General features: G+C 49.5%; 1 protein-coding gene across 2 annotated transcripts in view; it reads left to right on the top strand.

Annotated features, from left to right (window-relative positions):
- Positions 1–23,083, top strand: part of ACTN4 (actinin alpha 4) — a 107,962-nt gene that overhangs the window by 75,861 nt on the left and 9,018 nt on the right. The window contains exons 8-16 of one of the 2 annotated variants that reach the window (XM_035117974.3): positions 269–354; positions 7,609–7,701; positions 8,547–8,777; positions 9,213–9,360; positions 17,210–17,360; positions 20,831–20,939; positions 21,050–21,190; positions 21,900–22,082; positions 22,257–22,391. In XM_035117974.3, the coding sequence (XP_034973865.1) occupies positions 269–354; positions 7,609–7,701; positions 8,547–8,777; positions 9,213–9,360; positions 17,210–17,360; positions 20,831–20,939; positions 21,050–21,190; positions 21,900–22,082; positions 22,257–22,391 (1,277 nt within the window). The remainder of the gene's footprint in view (positions 1–268; positions 355–7,608; positions 7,702–8,546; positions 8,778–9,212; positions 9,361–17,209; positions 17,361–20,830; positions 20,940–21,049; positions 21,191–21,899; positions 22,083–22,256; positions 22,392–23,083) is intronic. The other variant, XM_035117973.3, reaches the window with a different exon arrangement.

Below are 23,083 nucleotides of genomic sequence, written 5' to 3'. Positions count from 1 at the left end.
CACAGAATTGCACAACAAACCAGTTGTCTTGCAGTCCTAGGAGCTCTTGGGAGCAGAACAGAGAGGTATCTTGGAGAGTTTGCAGGGCTGACCGAACCAAGGGCAACATTGATTTCTGCAGAGCCCTGTCCCAGCTGAGGTTTGGGTCCCTGTCCGGAGCAAAGGCTTGCCCCACCCCTCCTCTGCTGCATGCCAGAGGGGGAGCCGGGAGGATCTTGCATTGTGCCCTTGACTCTGCTTCCCTTTTTTTCTCTTTCCTCCTGCACAGATATTGTAGGCACGCTCAGGCCCGATGAGAAGGCTATCATGACCTACGTCTCCTGCTTCTATCACGCTTTCTCTGGGGCTCAGAAGGTGAGCTTTGCCTGGGCGGGGCTGTCTGCTGCTTCTGCTGCTTCTGCTGCTTTTAATGGTACCTGGCTAGTCTAAACCGCCCCCAACACCTTCCTCATCCACTTTCCGGAGCACAGGGTTTATATTTGCATGAAATGGCACGCATGCAGATGGTCAACTAGGCCGGAAGGCGGAGTGGCTTTGAATTTTTGTTTCAACCCAGGCAATAAACTAGGGGTGCATCAAGCCCCCTGCGAGACTGAAACCCTTCTGGCTCCCCTCAAAAATTCTCCAGGCGAGGAGCAACGTCTAGATTTACTTTAAACGTCACCTCTGCCAGAATACTGTGCAACTCTGTTCCTCGCTGTATGCATGATACAGGCAGTGGAGTTTCCAGGACGTGGCATTGGCTTTCTGGAGAGACTTCCAGGACCATAGCCAGCAAGTCTTCCTTGAAATAATCACCTTCTGGTTTGGGGGGGGGGGGGAGGCCATACAGGCTTGGCTGTTGGGTCTCCTCCCTGTGCAGGGCTTGTTCTGTAACTAGAAGCAAAACCTGGTTGATCGAACCTCAGTCGTCAGTACCCTTTGCCAACCTGCTGCCCTGTTGGACCACAACTCTTACCAGTGCCAGGCAGCAGTTTGGCAAAGGCTGCACCGAAGGTTCTGGTTTAGCCACAGGTACTCTTTCAATAATTCACATATTCTGGGACTGAATTGGGAATGGCCCCTGAGCTGAGTTCGGAACGAGGGAGGCAGCTCCTCCGAATGTGTTGTGTGCCCCACTGCCGCCTTTTCCCAGCCTGATGCTTTCCTGATGTTTTGGACTACAACTCCCATCTGCCCCAGCTGGTGTGGTCATGGATGATGGGAGTTGTAGTCAAAAGCATCCAAAGGTCACTGGCTGTTCTACAGCGATGACCAACGTTCCTCTGCAGTGATACTCAAGAGTTGTTCAGTTCGTTTCCTGGTGTCTCCATCCTAATTTGAAAGGGCAGGATAGGGGAACTGAGTGCAAACTGTAACCCCCCGAGAGCCTTAGCTTTTTTTTAAAAAAAAATCCTAACAGAAACAAGCTCCTAGTCCTTATTGTTTTGAAGGCTTGGCTCTGTCAAAAAAAACCTTTCCATCCTCCGACTTCTGGGTGGATTTGCAAGTCCACATTACCTGCAGTCCTGCGCTTCTCCTGACTGACCGAAGCCGAGTAAATGGTGACAACTATACTGTATTTTCCCGTATATAACACAACCCCGTGTATAACACGAGCCCTATTTTTGGGGGCTCCAAATATAGAAATCCCCCCCATATGCACTATCCGTGTATAAGACGACCCTCAATTTTAAACTTGAAAAAATAGGGGGGGCAATATAGTCTTATATATGGAAAAATGCAATACTTAGGAATGTCAGCTTGCCTGCTTGCATATTTTATGCAGGTTGCAGAAGTTCCAATTTCCGGGTGTAGAATTCTGATCTTGCTTTTCCCCTTTTTGTGCAGTGAGTGCGTATTCCTCTTCTGCATCCCAACCCATTCCCGTCTCTCCTCCCTCCCCTCTCCCGTCTCTCCTCCCTCCCCTCCCTCCCCTCTGCTCTAGATTATAAACAAGCCTGTTGCCACCATTGGACAGAGCTGGGAAGATGGCAGGTCTGTCTTCCAAGCCAGCGTCTGCAGGGGTCTCCCTGCCTCTCAGGCTACTCAGAACTCCTCACCTTAGGCACCACCCACCATTGACAAGTTCTCCCTGCCCTTCCCACCTACGCTTCTGGCTTTTAGCTTCCTTCATTCCAGTCCCCCTGGCCAGATTTCTGGGCTTCTCAGTTGACATTTTACTTCTTGGAAGAATAAATTAAAACAATTCTTTTAAAAAAGACTTTTCTTAGAAACCTAAAAACTCCTTTAAAAGAATCAAGTCTTCGAAAAAGTTAAAAGATCTAAGAAAGTCTTGAGAAGACTCCTTCCAAAAGAATTTAAAAATTATAATATAGCACCTTAGAGACCAACAGAGTAGTTTTATGGGAAGGTTAACCTTCGTTCTTCTATATCAAATGCCTTCTTGCATTTCTGCAAGATGCATCGCCTTTGGCTCGTGTGTCAGGCTGCCAATGTTTAATTTCCTGAAAGCATTCCCGGTCTTCAGCGGTGGCTCCCCCCCCTTTTTTTTTTAAAAAAAATCCTATTGGCGACCCTATGAAGTAGGCCAGGTTAAGAGGTGGCGGCTGCCAGTTATTTTCATAGCTTAGCAGGGTCATAAACCTGGGTCTCCCTGGTCTAAATCCAGTACTCTAACCCAGGTCTGGGGAATCTGTGGTGCTAGACTACAACCCCCATCACCCCTAAGCAATGGCTGAACTGTCTGGGGCTGATGCGAGTTGGAGCACAACGACCCATGTCCCCCACCCCTGCTCTAGCCACTATATTACTCTGCCCCTTGTTTTCCCCCCCTCTCCCTTTAAAAGTTCTTGCTTTTCCTTCACCCTGCCCTCTAAAAGGTGTCCTACCCAGAGCTTTCGTAAAAGCAAAATCCCCAAGGGGTTAAATATTCTGCGTCTGTCTTCTGAGTGTCACAATTGACCGCAGATCCGAATGGGCACATACCGTGTTGTGGCCTTAATCCATGAAACTTCCTTTCAGTGCCTCGGTCAGGATTCTGCCCTCATAGCCCATAATAGTTCATCTGGAATAGCCTGGAGACCCCCTGCGGCCTTGTTCTCACAAACCACAGATGCTTTCTACTTTCTCCCCACATTCGTTGAAACAAATAAGTGAAGTTCAGACTTCAGCTAACTTGATTGCCTGACTGATTTGAAGGCATTTAGGGTTAATTCACCCACAGTAAGTGAATTTTCCCAACAGTCTGTGTGGAATCAGCAACCTAACCTAATCTTGTAATTACCATTTATAAGACTAGGTTTTTTCCCCTAAAAATTAATGTCAAAATTAGGGGGCGTCTTATACACAGATACATCTCCCCCATTTTCTTAAATCTGAGTCCCCCAAAATATACATGGGGCTTCTTATAGACGGAAAAATACGGTAATCCAATTCCCCCAAATCAGTGACAGGTCAGCGAAGCCCCTGGTTTGTAAGGCAGTCTGGCAGTCTCTGATGGCTGCAGACCCCAGCAAACATTCATTTATATTTTCTATTAATGCAATTTGTAGGCTGCCCTATCACTGATGTTGTCTGGGTAGCTCCCTGGGGTTTTGTTTTGTTTTTTAATCCCCCCCAAAAGGATGCAACCAGTAACACAATATTAAAATCGCAGATCACTTCGAAACGGAGGAAAGGAAATGTTGCAGCGGCAAATCTGTTTAAAATAAAGGGCAGAGGAATAAAAACCCACAGAGCCAGAACGCTAGAAGACCGTGGATGTCGTCAGATGAGCGTCTTTGGTGGGTGGGTAGGTGGGGAGACGCCTGAAAACGGCTGGAACCTTCTGGTCATTTCCAAGGACCGTCCGGCAAAAAAGTAATCGGGCTTTACTGGAGTTTGCCGGCGGCTCTGGACAGACTCAGGTTGCATGAGGGAGCTAGCTTGCAGGAAACGTCTCTATGTTGAAAAAAAGTAAGTTTTCACTGCCTGCATCTGGCTGCCAGCGAAACCTGGAAGCTTCGCTCAGCCGCTCAGCATGGAAGGCAAAAGAGCCATGCCTAACGTGGGGAGAGAAATGACCTCACCCAAACACTCCGATGGATGCTTTTAAAAGGGCATTCTTGTCTTATTTGTGGGTTTTTCTGTAGCTGGTTCTCCTCCACCACCCCACCTTAAGCATGTTAGATCTGCCACCGAGCTTCAGCCAAGTGTTTTCCATTAAAGGTTGGCGTTAATTTATTGGCTCTGAACGTGTAAATCCTTTATAGGCAGGAAGCGGAGCCCCCTTTCACTGGCCAGCAGATCGTCCTGCGTATTCCAGCTGGAGGGGAGGGTCAGTCTCTTCCCTCCCCTATAAAAGCCTGAACTTGATTGCACCCGTGGTGCTGCGTTTGCAAGCGGGCCCACCCCTTGGTGTGTGTGTGTGTGTGTTTGCGGGGGTGCGGGGAGTTGGACTGTGTGAATTTATAGCCTTGCCAATCTTTTTTTTATTTTATGATTGTCCTTTGTGTCTGATCCCAGGCTTTGGAGCTCAGCTGGCATGTTCTCTCCATCAGCTGGGATTGATTATTCGCCTTGTAGCTGCTTTCTCTCCAGAATATGTGTGTGTGTGTGTGTGTGTGTGTGTGTGTGTGTGTGTGTGTGTGTACATGGATTCCAAGTTGTTTGGGAAGCCTGCCCGGGAGCATGCTGAATTAGTGTACCAAGAAGCCCAGGCTGAGCCGCTGCACCCCGTATTTTTTTGAACCAAACCAACGAAAAACCCGCGCTTTTCTAAATCAGACTGTGGGGGTCAGGTCAGCCCTGCTGTAGAAGCCACCTCAAATCACTACTGTGCAACCTTTTCCCTGCCCCATCCCAACATCTTCCAGATTTTAGGGGGGGGGGGAGAGACACACGGTAGGACAGGATTGCCAGATGCTTTGCCGCAGATCACCGGTTAGCAAGAGTTTCTGACTGCCAATAGCAAAACGCAGAGGCAGAAAAGCATTGTGTCTCCACCCTCCCCCAACTGAATTAGACTGCTAGAATTCCTGGTCTGTAGTAACTCACATTTTTAAGAATGTGCTTATTTACTTATTTGTTGCATTTGTATCCCACCTTTTCCCCTCTCCGATCTCACAACAACCCTGCGAGGTACGTTAGGCAGTGACTGGCCCAGTTTCACCCAGTGAGCCTGATGGCCGAGTGGGGGATTGAACCCTCGTCTCCCAGGTCTCTCCGCTCTGGCCACTGTGCCACAGGTTGTGCCAGCGTCTGGTTCCACCAGTACGAAACAGACCCTGCGCCCCCATTTTTTAAAATCTTGCCTCCAGCTGGTCAGCATCTGGTGAAAAGGCCAAGTGGATCTTCTTCCAAGCCTGAAGTTTGTGCCTTGTTTGCCGCACACAGGCACAGCTGCATCGGGGGGGTGTTTGAGGTCCGTGGTGACCTCCAGAGCTTGATTCCTAAGAGACAACATTCTCTCCCCCCCCCCCAATTCTCCGTCACCTGCGATCATTTGTCATGCAGGCTGAGGCTGACGTCGGCAGGGTGGTCCAAAACAGCTGGAGCTGGGCAAGGCTTCTGTGCAATATTATAGACCCTGGGTGCCTTAAATTTACAGGGAACCAGAGTAAAGTTACAGGGAACCAGGCAGAGGGCCTTCTCAGCGGTGGCGCCCTCCCTGTGGAACGCCCTCTCATCCGATGTCAGGGAGATAAAGAATTACACAACTTTTAGAAGGCAGCCCTGTTCAGGGAAGTTTTTAATGTCTGACATTTTATTATATTTTGCTGGAAGCTGCCCAGAGTGGCTGGGAAAACCCAGCCAGGTAGGCGGGGTCTAAACAATAAAATTGTTGTTGTTATTATTATTATTCATGCTGTTTCCCCCAGCACCAATGGGTAGCACCACCTCTTAACTGTTGTGTGGTTAAATAAGAGGATTCTCCCCTATACAGAGATTTTGGTTCAAACTTCCATTTAAAAATAAAATACATTGCAGTGGAATTGTAGTTGAGCAATATCCGGAGGGTCAAAGGTTCCCCACACTTGCTATCGAATGTGCGGCTTATCCTCTTTCTTTCTCTCTCTTTCTCCTAGTAGATCAAAAAATTTTTTTTTATTTTCCTCTGAATATCCTATTCTGTTGGCAACTCATTTCTTCCATGGCTCTCTCCCTCTGCCCGTCCTTCTGTAGACCCTCTCCACCCTTTCTGTTGATGTCTGGCTTCCATCTCCTCCCCTTGGACTCTCTCTGCTCCTTGCAAGGTACTCGATCTCTTGACTTTCCCCCATCCCATGGCTTCTGTGCTTTACCTCTTTTCCCCCTCCTGCTTTCTAATAAGATAGGGCCACCCCTGCTTGTTCCAGAGGCTGTGTGTGTGTGTGCGACTGGTTTTCTAAAAATATTTTACCACTGCTATTCTGCTTTTTTTTCTTTAAAGAAAAATATTTCTGTAACTGTCACTTCTCTCTGTTGTTGTTTTTTACCTGGTTGTTTGTTTTTTTTTGGGTTGATGTAAGCTGGTCTGAGCGCTCTCTTTTATCAGAAAGGCAGGATAGAAAACATTAAATAGTACTGATAAGGATAGACTGGGTTTTGCTGTTTAGGAAAGTCCAGTATCGATTGAAACGAAATGTTGATGATGTTTGGGGAGATAAGAGCTCCCCAAAACAGGCCGCAGAAAATCTGTGGAGCACATCGCAAAGAAATGAAAGACAGGAAAACCAGGACTAAACATAATAGACATAACTTTACTGAAATGACAAGCGGTAGATCTAAACCTCTTCCATAGATGCCAAATCCTAGATAAGAACATGACGATCTGGTTCAGATGTACCTCTCTTGGCTTATTAAGCTGAGGTACGTGTGTCGCTTGCACCCATGTGCTCTGTCCTCTCCTTCCTTCCCTCCCTCCCTCCACTGCAATTTGCTGCTTCCCAGGTTAATTTAACCATGGTTTCCCCATTCATCCTGAACCGGGAAACCATGGTTACCCGGATTGGAACCAAGTTCAAACCATCCCCTCTGTATTCCAATCATTATTTTTTGGCTCAGACTTAATGGGAAACCGTAGCTAATTAGCTCAGGATGTGCTGTCGTTGCTACGCACAGTGAACGGAGAAGGGAAGGACATAGCCTTGCCTTGGCTTGGCATGCTGAGATGCGTACATCCAAACAGGGCCACCGTCATCTGCGGAGTACCGAATGCAATGGAAGAGCCCGCTAGTGCTTGGAGTTGGCTAGGTCACCCCTTTCCGTAGGAACTTCAACCGTACTCAAAAGCACGGGTCTGCGAACCTCAGGCCTAACTTGTAACTTGCAGCAGTAACTGCAGGGCTAGAGTGTTAGCTGCCTTTCCCAAGTTGTTACCCTGGGGGTTACGGAAGGGTGGGTTACGAATGGGGATGAGACCTGCGTAGCCTCCAGGCGATGCTTGGGTATGCCACAAGAGTCTGTCGACCCCACCCCCCCTTGGCTTTTCTTCGAAACCATGCTCTGCCTGTGGCTGCACTTGGTGGGCTCCGCTGGGCTGTTCTATCTCACCACCTACCTCCTTTCCACGCTGTGCCTCGACTCCAGGCCGTACCGTTGCTCTTGTCGTTTTCATGTGTTTATTTGCCTGCTTGTTTCTCGTACCACCATTTCCTCCCTGTTGGTTTTCCCTCCTCTCCCCCCCCCCAAAAAAAAACCCCACAGGCTGAGACGGCGGCAAACCGGATTTGCAAAGTGTTGGCTGTGAACCAGGAGAACGAGCACCTGATGGAAGACTACGAGAAGCTGGCTTCCGACGTAAGTGCCCCCTTCTCTGTGCATGTGGCTGTGGGGGTCCCATGGGGTGAGCACCAAGGCTATTACATACATTCATATCTAATACCCTCTTCACCACTTAGTCTTACATTTCATTATCTTCACTATTACTTATAAATACGCCATAACTCAATGTCCTTTCTAAATTTTCCCTGCAATATTTCATATACTCGTCCTTACAGAACTTGTAGTCCTACTAGCGTAATCTGTTGTTTACAGCTATCTTTCATATACAGTAGTTCACAATTCGCCCCCCCCCCAGTCTTCTAAAAACCTCTGGTCCCATCGGTTTCGAATTCTTCCCGTCATCTTAACCAGTTCTGCACAGTCCATTAATTTCCTCTGCCACTCTTCTTTCGTCGGTAATTCTTCTTGCTTCCATTTCTGTGCCATCAATACTCTTGCTGCTGTCAACGCGTACATAAACAATTTGTTACCCTGTCTATTAATATCTTCACCTACAATGCCCAACAAGAATGCTTTGGGTTTTGCTTTTTTTAAAAAAAAGTAGGTATATTTCAACATCTTTTTCATTTCATTATATATCACTTCCCAAAAGCCTTTAACTTTCTTACATTCCCACCACACAACTGTCCTTTATGTTCTTATGTGAGAGCTGTTTCACGGAGCAGTCTTGTCCCACTCTGGCCACCGTAGATAGAATTCTGGTTGCCGTAACTGGCTGAGCAGAGTGCAGGAACTGGGCCTGTAGAAGGTGGTGCCTGGGCTTTTTGGAGGGTGGTGGGGAGCCACTCTATCCCTGGGGCTGTTGTCCTCGCTGTCGTTGACCCCGTCTCTTTCCTCCACCCTGCCAATCCGATCCTCAGCTGCTGGAGTGGATTCAGCGCACCATCCCCTGGCTGGAGAACCGCGTCCCGCAAAAGACTATCCAGGAGATGCAGCAGAAGCTGGAGGATTTCCGCGACTACCGGCGGGTTCACAAGCCCCCCAAGGTGCAGGAGAAGTGCCAGCTGGAGATCAACTTCAACACCTTGCAGACCAAGCTGCGGCTAAGCAACCGGCCGGCCTTCATGCCCTCCGAGGGGAAGATGGTCTCGGTGAGTGTGCCTGCTTAAAAAAAGCAGATAGGGTGGCGGATCGGAGCTCCAGATGGTGTTGGTGGGTGCCCTGCGCCTCCAGAGACAGAATTGGTTCAGCTTTGGGCCAACAGAGAAGTTGAGCTGGAGTGAATGTCAAATCTCATTTTGGCTGCAAATGCACCCGCTGCCACCAGCCCCTGCTACTCGCAAGACACAGGTAAGCAGCCACTTGGGCTCGTGGTGCTCTTGCATCTCCCCCCCCAAAAAAATATAGTGCGGCCCCCCACAAGGTCTGAGGGACAGTGGACGGGCCCCCTGCTGAAAAAGTTTGCTGACCCCTGGTCTACAGCCACCTTGGGGGGGGGAGGGTTAGCCTAAGCTGAGACATGGGATGAAAGTGCAGCCATGTTACGATGCTGAATGTTTCCCTCTCCCCCCAACCCCCCCCCCCAGGACATCAATAATGGCTGGCAGCACTTGGAGCAGGCCGAGAAAGGCTACGAAGAGTGGCTGCTGAATGAGATCCGAAGGATGGAGAGGCTGGACCACTTGGCCGAGAAGTTCAGGCAGAAGGCATCGATCCATGAAAGCTGGACTGAAGGTGAGCTTAAGGATACAGGATGCTGCCTTGTGCCAAGCGAGGCAATTGGCTCGTCTGTTGTCTACGCTGACTGGCAGGATCCTCTCTCCCAGCCCTACCCAGAGATGCCAGAATTTGAACCTGGGGTTTTCTCTGAATGCAAAACACAGCTTTTCCCGTGCACATAGGGCACACAAATAACACACCCAAGCTGCCTTTTGCAGCATCTGCGACTAGCAACAGCCAGCCTTTCCCGCTGCTGCTGCTGTCCAGGTACAGCAATGGGGCCCGCCTAATGTCAGTAGGCAGGGAGTTCCAAAGCACAAAGGGAATGACTCTTAAAACAAACAAACAACCACATGACAGATACTGCATGAAGTTCAAATCCTGCAGGTCAAAGGCATGGAGTGAACTAGTGGAGTCCCGCGATGCCCCCTTCTGCTACGTTCTACCCAAGTTCCCCCATGATGGTGCTAGTGGCGGTGTGTTTTTGGAGGTAGCCCAGCACTCCTCCCCTCTTCCAGAAGAGAGGTTGGCTTCCCTGGGGGTACCGCTGCCTTTTTATTAAACGCCTAGCCTCCGGCCTCTTCCAGTCTGGCCAGATGTCAAGGCGCGAGGGCCGAACCTTCCAACATGGCAGCTGCGGGTCTCGCCCCGTAGAAAAATGCCATAATCCCACCTTCTGGAAGGAATGTGCTGGGTGGAATGTTGTTCTCATAGGGTTGGGGAAAAGAACATTGCCGGGGGTGGTGGTGATTGGGGGGTGGAAACATAGTTTAGCTTGCACAAGTTTGTGGGGGGGGGCTGGGTTCGCTTACAGCTGCGCAGAAGCAAACTGTTTGGGTTTTGGGAGCGACGGAAATAATTGAAAGAAGAAAAGGGTGTGTGTGTGTGGGGGGGTGTTTTCTGAGTGCCAGCCACTTGGCAACACAGCCTGGGTGTCTGGGCTCTCCCACTGCGTACGTACCCCCCTTAACCCAGGCTGCTGAATGGGATCACATTCGGACCCGGCTCTCCCCGCAAGGCAGCTTGCAAAATAGCTTGAGGGGCTTCCTGGGAGTGACTGCGCCCTTCTCCACGCATGACCTTGTCTCACAGACTGAACATTAAATGCGCTAGCAGCTCAGACACAGGGCAGAGAGCATTATTTTCTAACCTGGTGCCTGTGAAGCCTAAGGGACTCATTGCCACAGGGGTGGTGGCTGCCTGCAAGGACAGCTTTTATTAGAAAAAAAGGGAAACAAGGGGAGGGAGATGGAGACTCTTCTTCCTCCTCCTCATCCTCCTCATGATGCTTGGCTAACTGCTGCCAGAGACAGAGCACTGGGTTAGGCCAATGTTGACTCAGATCCAACATGACATGTCCTATTTTATTTTTCACGCCTGGAGGGAATTCAGGGAGAGTAGCTGCCGTTAAATAGCTGCTCTTAGAGCATTGGGGTATGCATATGCTGATCTATCTGTCTGTCTCACCGGTGCAAGTCTGGGCACATGATACCAATCCTGGCCTGACTTCAAAGGCTACCAATTAGTTTCAAGGCTCAGTTAAAAATGCAGGTTTTGGAACTATAAAGCCTTAAACTGCTTAGGACCCGTACGAACCAACCCGGACCCTGCCATCATCATCTGGGGCCCTCCTTCATATGCGTCCTCCATGGGAAGTCTGGAGGGCAGCAAGACAAGATTGGGCCTTCTCAGTGGTGGCTCCCTGTTTGCTCTACCCAGGGAGGCTCTTCTGACACCTTCATTGCATATCTGTAGGCGCCAGGCAAGGCAAAAACATTCCTTTTTAACCAGGCCACCTACTTTTAACTAATCTATGGCCTCTTTTCTTTTTGCAATGGGATGGTTTAATGCAATGGGGTGTTTCTTCTGGTTTTGATGTATGTATATGTTTGTTTGCTTAAAATATTATAAGTCTCTATGAGTTGCCATGGAAAATGAGCAACCAATAAAATTAATTAATTAATTAAAGGTAATGAAATATTCCCATTTGACCTTGAGCACCATCCAGCCATTACATGAATCAAGGTAGCTGCATAAGGACCTTACAGATGAGCTGAGATTTAAGAAGGGCACATTTAAGAAATGGAAGAAAGGGGAAACTGCAAAGGAAGAATATACACGAGTAGTCAACAGTTGCAGGGAGAAGGTCAGGCGGGCCAAAGCTCAGAATGAACTCAGGCTCTCAAGACAGGTTACAAATATTTTTCTTCTTCCTCTGCAGCCGCACCTGTTTCTTCAGGTTCCTCCCACCTATATTTCTTGTTGGTCTGCCTTTGTGCCTTCAATATTTTGCGTTCAAGAAGCTCCCATCCATCTTGGACTCCTCTCGGGAGTATTTCTGACCTTGGGACTTTTACCCAGTAGTTCCTTTGGGCTTTTTGAAACAAGCCTCCTTAATGTCCAGAGTGTGTTTTCTGACTGCACTCAACTTTCCCTTCTTGCCTGTGTATGATGAAACCTAAGAGGACTTGGTCGCTTCCTCTCTGTACTTTCAGGGTCCCTTCCAGGTCTGCAGTTCTGGGATTCTGTGAAATAAAGGCAAGCAGGGAAGCACATGACTGACCTATGCAGGGCTTGGGCTTCCTGGGAATCTTAAGATTTAGTTTGGGGAGTTGGCCAGTGTCTAGCCCTTGCCCCTCTTTCTGCCTCTCTGCTTGATAACTTGGAAAGGCATATCAAACCCATACCTTCCAACATTTCTCTCTGGAAAGAGGGACTTCCTAAGGAAAAGCGGGACATTCCGGGATCAAATCAGAAACTGGGACGGCTTCTGTAAACCCGGGACTGTCCCGGCAAACCAACTTAGCATCATACCTAACACTTTTGCAGTGCCAGCCTGACTACAGAAAGAGTTGCCCACTCCTTTGTGTGTGTTTTTCATTTAAGAAGCTACTACAGCCTTTCAATGAGGAGCAGTCTGCAGGCCCAGAGAGCTCTGCTGCTTCTCCTGAAAGCCCAAGATCAGTTGTTTATCTCCTTGGGTTAGGGACAGCAGTCCTTTTGTTTCCAGCCCTATTCTTAGCAGAGTCTGGGAAGGGTGGAAGTGTTATCAGCCTCCCTGCAGCTTCCTGTTGGGCTTGGTCAGGCACATGGCAAATTCCTTTCTCCTTTCAGCAAAGGGGAGGAGCCCTGCCAACACCCCCCCCTTCCAATTTCCTCACAGGCTTCTCTCCTCCTCCTCCTTCTCCCTCCCCCCACAACTTGGCTTCATCCATCAAAGTGGGCAGTCGGTTGCTATAGGAAGCCCAGTGTGGCCCCAGACTGCTCCTTGGGGGGTGATGTGGGGAGGGGAGAAAGTGGAAGAAGGAACTCATTTGGTGCTAAGAAACACCAAAGAGTCCCACCTAGGCGGCAGCAGGCAGAGCAGGAAGGTAACCAAAACTCTGTTTCTCAGCCAGTTGACATGCAATCCCCTGAGGCAGTTCTAGCTGTGCTTGGTTCTCTTTTGCAGTTATTATGAATGATCTATTTTATTACGTTTCCATCCCACAGTTTCTCCCAAGGAGCTCAAGGTGAGGTGTGTTGTTCTCCTTGACACACACCCACACACCCACACCCTTTTATCTGCAGAACAACCCCGTGAGGCAGGGCCCAGGAGCCTCGTGCTCCTCCTACTGAGCTGTCCCAAGAGACAAGAGTTCGAATCTCCACTCGGCTGCAAAACTCACTGTGGGTGACCTCAGGCCAGTCACAGCCTCTCAGCCTAGCTTACCTTCCAGGGTTGTTTTGAGGATGAAATGGAGAAGGGAGGAGAACCGCCACATACGCCACCTTGAGCTCCTCGGAGGAAAAGGGATGTAAAAATTTTTTTTTTATTTTTTAAATGCTTTATTGGTTTTAAAACTGAGTAACATAAGTAATCAATAGAAATCAAAGACAAAAAGAAAATAAGCAAACATTCATTCCACAGTTGATGCACATTGTAAGAAACAATTTGTAGTTAAATCCAGCATCGCCTCCAATATAAAGTTATTAAGAGAGAAAGAACAGGAGGGCAGACATTTCTAAATAAACTCTTCAGCTGCACTCGCAAAATGCAGCCCCCAGGCTTTGGGGTGGGTGGGTGTGCCTCTACCTCCTTAGCTCAAAGCCCTGGCGGAGGCCTTGCTTTCAACTCAAAAGGCATCCAGTTTGTAAAGGCACCAGGACCACTGACCCACATTCTCATTGATGCTACCAAGGCAGAATCTGAAGCACCCTTGCCCACAGCACCCTAAACCTGCCGCCTGCTCCTCCCACCCTCTCAAAGAGGGTCCCAGACACAGGAAGCCAGCTCTGGGCTTCCTTTGGCTGCACAGGAAACGATAGAACTGCGTGCCGCTGACATTCCTGAGCTTTGGAGCCCTTTCCTTAGGCTTCGGATTCCTCTCGGCTCACCCTTCTGGTTGCTGCCATCCTCTCTTTCCCCCTTTTTCCCAGCCCCGGCCTGGGGGCCAAGGCTCTCAACCTGGCAACGTTAGCCGGAGCTCTCTGCGCTAATTCGAAAGCTATTTGAGTCGGGAGCGGAAAAGCGGCTTGAGTTTTTGAAAAGCGCTCTTCTGTTCCAGTCAGCTGTTTCCCGGGACATGCTTAGCTTTGAAAATTCTCCCTTGGCTGCCGGCCAGACAGAAATCCAGACAAACTGGGAGTTGTGGTGGTGGAGGAGGAGAGATGATGGGGTGGGGGAACAGTTTCTGAGCAGGCTGAGTGCAAGCAGCCAAGGCAGAGAGACTTTGCTTTAGAACAGAGGTCTTCCCCTCTTTACCTCACCCCATCTTTTCCCCTTAAACTTGTGAGCCACAAAGTCTTGAAAAACCACCTGTGTCCCCCTCAAGGTGTGGAGGCCCTGGGCAAGCATTGAATTCCCTTCAGCCAATGAGGGATCGGTGATGTCATCCCAAGGAGAGGATACTGTACCTTGGGGATTCCATGAGCTAGCCTGTGCTGCTGACAGGTGTGGGGGAATCCTTTAAACAGTACTTTATTACGGCCATAGGCCCATATCAAGATATCAACACAAAACAATGTACATCGTACAACAGAACAAAACAAAACAAAAGTAAACAAAATCAATTCCATTCATAAAATCCTATCCCTATAAATATTATAAAATTACAATTACAAGGTAAAAAATATCACTTAGATCATCTGGTCACCACTATAAATCAAACATTAGGGCAAAAAAATCAATAATCATAAAGTAACCCATTTTTCCTCTTGTAGGATAGAACTGCAATCAGGTATCTAGCTACAAGGAGTGATCTACTTGGCTCATTATCCTGTAACAGATATGTTAACTGGGATTCCGAAGTCTTATCCAAAGTTTCAGATATTAAGGGGGATAAAAATCTGGTCCGAGGGACCATGTGCAAGGGGCAACAGAATAATATATGATGGAGGGATTCTATGGATCTGTTGTCACATGCACACAGAACTGAACTCTGGCCTTTCGAGAACCTATTATTCATAACATTGCAAGGAAAGACATTAAATCTTGCCTTAATAAAGGCAAACCTATGGGCCGCGACTGATAGGGATGTCAAATAAGATGGAATCTGCAGGGAGGGCACTATGCCGAGGTTCGATGGTGAACAGGTACCACTTCCCATTATGACATTTTGCTGGAGGTCCATCTCCTCTAGTTTTTGCTTGAGGGTTCTTTTAGCTGTGGCAAGGTCTAGTTTCAACAAGTCCGAAGGGGACAGTCCATAGGACACAATTTTAGTATGGATCGTTTTTGCCCAGGGACTAGGAAACTCGTCTCGCCAAAGACATTGAATCAAATAACGATTCGGAAGCCTGTACCACAGAGACAGCCAATAGCATAGAATACGCCTCCAGAAAATAGTTTCTAGAGAGGAGATTTTTAATTCTAAGCGAATGGCTGAATTACTGACACACTGAGGCAGTTTTAATAGACGTCTCATGAATTGATTTTGGATTACCTCCAAAGGCCTTAAATTTACTGCGGCCCCCCATAGTGGGGCGGCATAGGTCATTGTCGCGATCACTTTGTTGTTAAATACCTTCAAGGCGGATGGAACGTGGAGAGCCCCGTCAGAGAAGAAAAAGCGCAAAAGCGCGAAAGAAAGGGCTTTGGCCTTATTTAGGGTATATGCAATATGTGCTTTCCAGCCCATATTGTGTTGGAGATAAACTCCTAGGTATTGAAATTTAAAAACCTGTTCGATAGGTTTCCCGTCTAGTTCCCACTTATATGATTTTCGACTTTTGGAAAAAATTAGAACTTTGGATTTAGATTGGTTTATGGTGAGAAAATTGGATTTACAATATGAAGCAAAAATTTTGAGTGCCCTCCTAAGGCCAATTCTCGAAAAAGAGAGGAGAACTGCATCGTCTGCGTAAAGTAATAGTGGGCAGCGGTAGTTTGCAAGGCGTGGGGCATGGATGGTTATTTGGGATTCGGCTAAGGGTGTGGGGGAATCCTTGTCCAGAAAGCAAGACCCACCCACCCCAGATACCCCCCCCTGCCCTGACCAGTGAGACAAACAGGACAGCAGGGGGTGCTATTAATCTCGAGTGATACTCTGACCCTTAACCTCCGCTGCCATGCGTAATATCATTGGGAGAAGAAAAGGAGTAAACTCTACACAAATCCAGAGCGGGGTCCCTAAGGGCGGTTGGATGGCGCCTTGTATGCCACCTTCTGGCAGCTCCGGCAGCCAAGCTGGTGCCAAACGTCTTGCTCTGCTTTCCTTTGGATCACATATTTGAGGATGAGAGGGGGGTCTTGTCTTCTGGGCTGCCCAGGATCTCCATGCACACTGCCCAGGCTTGCGCCCCAGGGAGGTCGCTTGGGTAGCTGCTAATGCAATGGTTTGACTTCACCCCCGGAGGTGTGCTCCATTGTCTCTCTAGGCAGACAGATGCCAACGGCTGTAGTGGCAGGGAGGGCAAGTTATTGTTTTGGGGACCTTGCACCTTTTAGGGTAGCCGTCTTCTTGGCCCGATGCCCTCCAGCTGTTTTGGGCTACAACTCCCATCAGGCTGCTGGCTGGGGCTGATGGGAGTTGTAGTCCAAAGCACTACCGAGTTGCCTGTATGTAGTGGCTGGAGCAGCAAAGTTGGGCATGTCTTTGCACCCAGCCAAGTTCAGCTGGTAGGCTCTGGTATGAGGTAAAACAACCCTGTTAGGTAGTCCAGCAGATGAGGAAGAGGGGAGATGGAGGGAAATGGTGCCTGTCTCAAGACCCCATGGATTGCCTGTAGGTGGGGCTGAGGATTTCTTGTGCTACAGCTGTCCTTGTGACGGGCTCCATGGGAGACTGGTGACATTCCTCTGCTCTCCACCCCCACCCCCCAATTATATATAATTTTTTATTAATTTTTTCTAATTTACATTTCAAAATATTCATTTAAACAACCTTAAATCAGTGCCTTCTCTTCTTCTCTTTCCGTGGAGCATACCCTGTATGGTATGTTCATTTTACATACCATACATTCCTGCATATTTTACATGAACTAAACCAGGGGTAGGCAACCTAAGGCCCATGGGCCACAAGCAGCCCACAGGGGTCGTTCAACTAGCCCACAAGCCGCCCCCGAACCGAGCCGCCTGCTCGGCAAGTCCTACGCACTGCGCTAAACCAGTGCAGCAAGGCGCAGGGACTCACTTCTGCGGTGCCGGAAATCGCCTCTGCACATGCTCAATCTGGCCCACGGAGGGATCTCTGCTGCTGAGGCGAGGTAAACCTTGCCGACCCCTGAACTAAACCATTCAGTAATCCATTGTTGCATCCATCAAAACTGATTTACACTGTTGAATTTATCTTAATGCTTTTTTATTGTCTTGCAACCGGCGGGGGGGGGCGCTCCTCGATAGCTTTTGACCAGCCCCTTCCACCTTCTCTCCCAACAACCCCAGGCAAAGAGACCATGCTGCGGCAGAAGGACTACGAGACGGCCACCCTGTCGGATATCAAGGCCCTGATCCGGAAGCACGAGGCTTTTGAGAGCGACCTGGCGGCTCACCAGGATCGTGTGGAGCAGATAGCGGCCATCGCGCAGGAGCTCAAGTACGCTCTTCCCCAGGCCTTTTTTTTTCCTTCTGGCAAAAGCAGCTCTCTTTCTGGGAGCATCGCCACCCAGGCTATGCCCATGAGCACACATAATATTGCGACGGGGGGTGCCATTGCATCCATGACCGGCTTGTGGGCTTCTTCCCATTGGGGCATCTGTTCGGCCACTGTGAGAAAAGGAATACCGGGCTGGATGGGCCCTTGGCCTGGTCCAGCCACCAGGCTCTTCTGTTCTGAACTTGGCCTTGAATTCCAGCCAGTTCTAGGGCAGGTGTTCGGCAGCGGAGTGGACCATTTTGGAAGATGGCACCGTCCTTCATTGGAGGTTTATTACGCAAGAGTTTGGACAGACACCTGCCAGGGATTCTTTAGCACTGCAGGGGGTTGGACTAGACGATGCTTGGGGTCCCTTCCAGCTCTGTGGCTCTGCATCGGTGGGCTACAACTCCCGTCATCCACGGCCATCTTAGATCAGAGACCAAGGAGGATGGGAGTTGCCGTCCACCCACATCTGTGAACCCAAAGTTGAATGAAACCATGACGCTCGGAGCAGCCTCCATGCTGAAACTATCAGACTGCCGCTCTAAAGCCAGGACACCTGTGGCTTCCTGCTGAGCCAGTCCTCTGGCCCCCTCGAGCCCAGACAGTAAAAATCCCAATTTCAGTCACTCTTGGTGTGTGTGCGTGTGTCTTTGTGCGAGCGTGCGTGTTTATGCCGTAAGATTTTCCTGCATCCTGTGTAAAGGAAACCGCAGCAGCCTCCAGGCCCTTTAGAGAGCTTCCCAGCCGCCATTCCTTCACACCGCCCAGGCTCACTATTTTGTGTGTGTGTGTGTGTGACTCGAACCGTCTTGCAGCAAGGGGGCCGACACAAAGAGACACTGTGTGATATTTTTGGCAGGTCCAAAATAGCAACCGCACCGCCCCTTTTTCTTTCCGTTTGTCACTGAGATCCCTTTCCAATGCGTCTTTGGCTCCTGCACAGAAACGGCTGGGATCACCTCTCTTTTTGGAAAGAGTTCCTAAAAGAGTGTTCTCTTCCACTTGCGCACACACACACACGATACACAGTGCCCCTATTGTTCTCCTTCCCTCCTCCCTTTGTGTGACACCAGAATGTGCTTATTGTAAGAGTTTGCTGCAAACTTCTTCGTCCACCCCCTACCCCTTCTCCCTGCCCCCCCCCCAACCCGGATAAACTCGGGCACAATTAGTACACACACAGGCGAGAGCCATGAATAGCAGCTCTTATTCCCGTGGCTGGGAATGGCAGGGAACTTGGAAACATGGATGTGTGTGGCCTGCAGCGTGACTTCATGGGGGAGAGAACACACACACACAAAACACCTCTCTTGCAAAAAAAAAAAAAGCAAGCAAAAAAGCCTTGAAATAGCAAAAGCGCCATTTGAAGGCCGCGGAAGCCTTTTCACCCTGCATCTGTTGCTTTGGGAGTCGCTAGGCAATAAATATCCTTCTCTCCCACCCACTAGTCATGAGTTAGACACGGATCCCAGGTTAGGGGTGTTCTGCCTGAAACCAGGCACCCTGCTTCCCCGCATGTCTGGTTGCTGCGGCTCCGCTGGCCCCCTCCCAAGGTATTTCGCTTGGCAAACCTCCCGGCTTTTTTTTTCTGCGGCTCTTGCTCCATCCCAAACATGTAGCGACATGCAGCCTTCCAGAGGAGCTCTGCTAAAAACTTTGCATTCAGGGCCGGGGGGGGGGGGGAGATGTTGGCTGGGAACGTGCCACTTTTGGGGCTAGGCGCTAGACTCGCCCCGCCCCCCCCTAGAGGCTTTGGGGGAGAGCTCCCAACCCGTCCGTCTGGTGGGCAGAGAGAGCCTTGAAAGGGGGAAGCAGCACCCTCTGGTGCCCAAGAGCTGCCACTGTGTTGGTTGCGCAGCAGCCGGGCTCAAGGAGGAAATAGATGCCTGGCGTCTCTCGCACCCGGTTGCTGCTTTCCTGAATATCCGCCTCCCCAGTCCGGCTCATGGCAGTACTTAACAACTCTGTGCACGTGGGGCTTTACAAAGTGTAAGAGGGCAAGTCTCCGTTCCAAGGTGCTCTCAGTCATACCGTATTGGCCCAAATATAAGCCGCACTTTTTTTTCCAAAATTCCAAACGTGAAAAGTTAAAGTGTGGCTTATATTCGTAACCTTACGCCGCCGCCCCCCCGGAAGTAGCCTGGGAGTGCTGGGCAACGGTTCCCGTCCCCCAAGCCGCTGAATTTTAAAGGTATGGCTAATTTGCGGGTGCGTCTTGTATTCCGTCCAATACGGTAAATCTACTGCAGAGACATTAGAGCTCTGCCTTATGGGATGCTCCCATCTCCTAACTTAGGCCTTATGTGTCTGGTTGGAAGAAGGGATTGGAAGCCAGAGGAAACCCAGTCTGTGTGGGCTCCTTCCTGCTCTCTTCCTTTGACTTTCTGGGAGACGTAGCTTAGCTACTAACCATGGCTTTTCTCCAGCTTGTGGGCCCCCATCTTTCCCAAAGGCGGGGAGGAGGATAGCTCAGTTGGTAGAGGAGGAGATGCTTAAACTCGGGGTCGCGGGTTCGAATCCCTCCTTGGGCAGAAAGATTCCTGCATTGCAGGGGGCTGGGCCAGATTTATCCTTGTGGCCCCTTCCAGCTCTACAATTCTCTGATTCTGTGAAACCCCCCCAGCCTTTTTTTTTTAGCATTGTTTGGAACTCTGAATACTTTGCACGATTGTGTGTGAGTGCGCTTGGCTTAAAGTTGAGTTAGCTGGCAAACCACAGCTGCAACTATGATTCTAGCCCTCACCGTTGCATGCAGAAGGACTTGCAGAAGTCAGATCTCCAGGAGGGAGTGATCTCAGCACTGCGTAACTCCTTGGAGCAGGTGGTTATCACCCAGCTTCCTGCCCTCAGACAGGAATCTCTCTAGTCCAGTGATGGCCAAACTTGGCCCTCCAGCTGTTTTGGGACTACAATTCCCATCATCCCTGGCCACTGGTCCTGTTAGCAGGGGTGGTGGGAGTTGTAGTCCAAAATCAGGGAGGGCCAAGTGTTTTTGAGTACAACTCCCATTATCCTCAGCCAGCACAGGGCTGTTATTTAAAACATCTTGAGGGCACCCGGTTAGCAAAGGCTGCTCTAGGCATTAGCCCACTATAATCCTAAAATCGTAGAGTTGGAAGGAACCCTGAGGGCCACCTAGTCCAACCCAACATGGGGCTCGAACCCACAACCCTGAGATTGAGAATCTCATGCTCTGCTAACGGAGCTATTTGTTCCAATAATTAAAAGACCACAGGTGTGCTCTAAGCAGAGATCATGGCCTCTGCAACAACAGAGAGCCTTAAGAATATTATTTCTCCCTCCTCTTTTCTCCCCTGAGCCCAAGGTGTTTGGCCCATTGTGGTTGTATGAAGGCCTTAGGGGGAAGAGAGCTTAGCCCCACTGGCCTGGCCCTAAGTAATGCCCCCCATCTCTCTGCCCCGCAGTGAGTTGGACTACTACGACTCGCCCAGTGTAAACACCCGGTGCCAGAAGATCTGTGACCAGTGGGACTCGCTCGGATCCTTGACCCACACACGGAGGGAAGCATTGGAGGTGAGCCAGGAGGCTCCTGCAGCTTCCCCTGACCTTCAGCCAGAGGCGCAGGGGAGAGTCTGTGCTGTGTCACGGGACCCGGTCACCTGACCCATTTCTCTCCTGCACAGAAAACAGAGAAGCAGCTGGAGACTATTGACCAGCTCCACTTGGAGTATGCCAAGCGGGCAGCGCCCTTCAACAACTGGATGGAGAGCGCCATGGAGGACCTGCAGGACATGTTCATCGTCCACACCATCGAGGAGATCGAGGTAGGAGGAGTGAGGTGGAAGGGTCACCACACACAATTCAGTTGCCCCAGTTTGCTCAGTAATCAAAGAGGGAGCTAACTCCTTGTTAGCAAAACACGACCCCCACAGGTTTGTTGACTGCAGAGCAGCTCATTCTTCCTCCATGAAAATCAGTTGCCGAGACGGAAAGCCCCCACCTCTCACCAGGGCTTTCCCCAAGCAATTGGAGACTGTGCCTACATGCAGCCAACCTCTCCTCCGCACTTATGGCGTTCAGGAGCTGATTTGTTTGTCAGCTAAGCTGTTCGAGAAACAAGGTTCCACTGCACTGGATTAAGAAATGGTCAAATTAATATAACATTGCCTGTGGGTGATATAATGTCGTCTCGGGGAAACCCAATACAATTGCAGTGTTGTGTTTTTAAGCTTTTGGGCCTGTTTCTGGATGTGGTGAGAAGAAAAACGAAAAACAAAACAGAGGTTATTGCAGTCAAGCTTGAGGAATCAGCATGTTTCTACATGAGTAGAACGTGTGCTTTTATTTAAAATGCATCTCTGGGTTATTTGTGGGGCATAGGAATCCGTTCATTTCCCCCCAAAAAAATATAGTCCAGCCCACCACATAGTTTGAGGGACAGTGGACCGGCCCATGGTAGAAAAGGTTTGCTGACCACTGATTCTAGTCCAACACAAGGCAGGAATTGCCGCTAACAAATCCCTTTTCTCCCAGGGCTTGATTGCAGCCCATGACCAGTTCAAGTCCACCCTTCCCGACGCAGACAAGGAGCGTGAGGCCATCCTGGGTATCCAGAGCGAAGCGCAGAAGATTGCAGACTACAATAACATAAAACTCTCCGGGAACAACCCGTACACTACGGTCACTCCGCAGATCATCAACTCCAAGTGGGAAAGGGTGCGTGGAGATGTCCGGACCGTGTCATGAATCCAGGCAGAATCCTGGAGGGAGATATTGGGGGGGGGCGAGAGAGAAGGCACCCAGCTGAAGTGGCCCACAGCCAGTTCAGCTGGTGGGAGACGCTGGGGGCTGACGATCCAACTCTTTTTGTTCTCGTTTTCATTGGAGCAGGTCCAGCAGCTGGTGCCAAAGAGGGACCACGCCCTGCAAGACGAACAGAGCAAGCAGCAGTCCAATGAACATCTGCGCCGGCAGTTTGCTAGCCAGGCCAACATTGTTGGGCCTTGGATCCAGACCAAAATGGAGGTGAGGGGGCTCTGCCCGCTGCTCCCCACTTGCTGCTCCCTGCTTGCCCCACAGAATAATTTGGAGAGGTGCAGAGAGGAGAGATTTCTGTTTCATTTCATTTTCACTATCAATTCGTATACCGCCTTTCTTGTAAACACAAGGCAGTTTACAAGCTTGCAACATAGACAGCAAAGATCACACGCCTAATAGCAATCTTATCCAATTCTTTTAAAAGTCATATGTAATAAAAGCGTAAGTTAAAAATAAACAACTTAAATAAAGCAATATTCATTAGTCCTTTAGAATATAACAGCAAACAGTTAATTTAAATAATAATTAAACAGTATACACTTATCAGTTAGAATAAAGAATTACTAAGCTGTAATCAATAAAAATAACGGCAGGACACAATGCATAAAATAACAACGAAACCAGGATCAAATTGAGAAACAAGGACGCACAGATGATGAAATTGTTTTTTGAAAATATCCCTGAACTCCTCCTCTCTTCCCAGCTACTTCTGCTGTTCTCATTGTCATGGTCTGGGAAAGGCTCTCAGGTTCTGGAGGGTGGGGCAAGGCAGGTGGAAAAAGCTGGAGACCTGGAGCATCGGTGCAGCCTAAGAGCCAACAATGAGACATGTGAGCCAGGAATTGCCCATCTCTCACCATGGGCTCTGCTGCTCTGAGAGCCTTTTGGGCTGGTGTAGC

Source organism: Zootoca vivipara, chromosome 6 (genome assembly GCF_965207765.1).
Source record: "Zootoca vivipara chromosome 6, rZooViv2.hap1.1, whole genome shotgun sequence".
Taxonomy (NCBI): domain Eukaryota; kingdom Metazoa; phylum Chordata; class Lepidosauria; order Squamata; family Lacertidae; genus Zootoca; species Zootoca vivipara.
The sequence above is the reverse complement of the archived record's forward strand: the minus strand, read 5'-3'. Positions and strand labels throughout refer to the sequence as shown.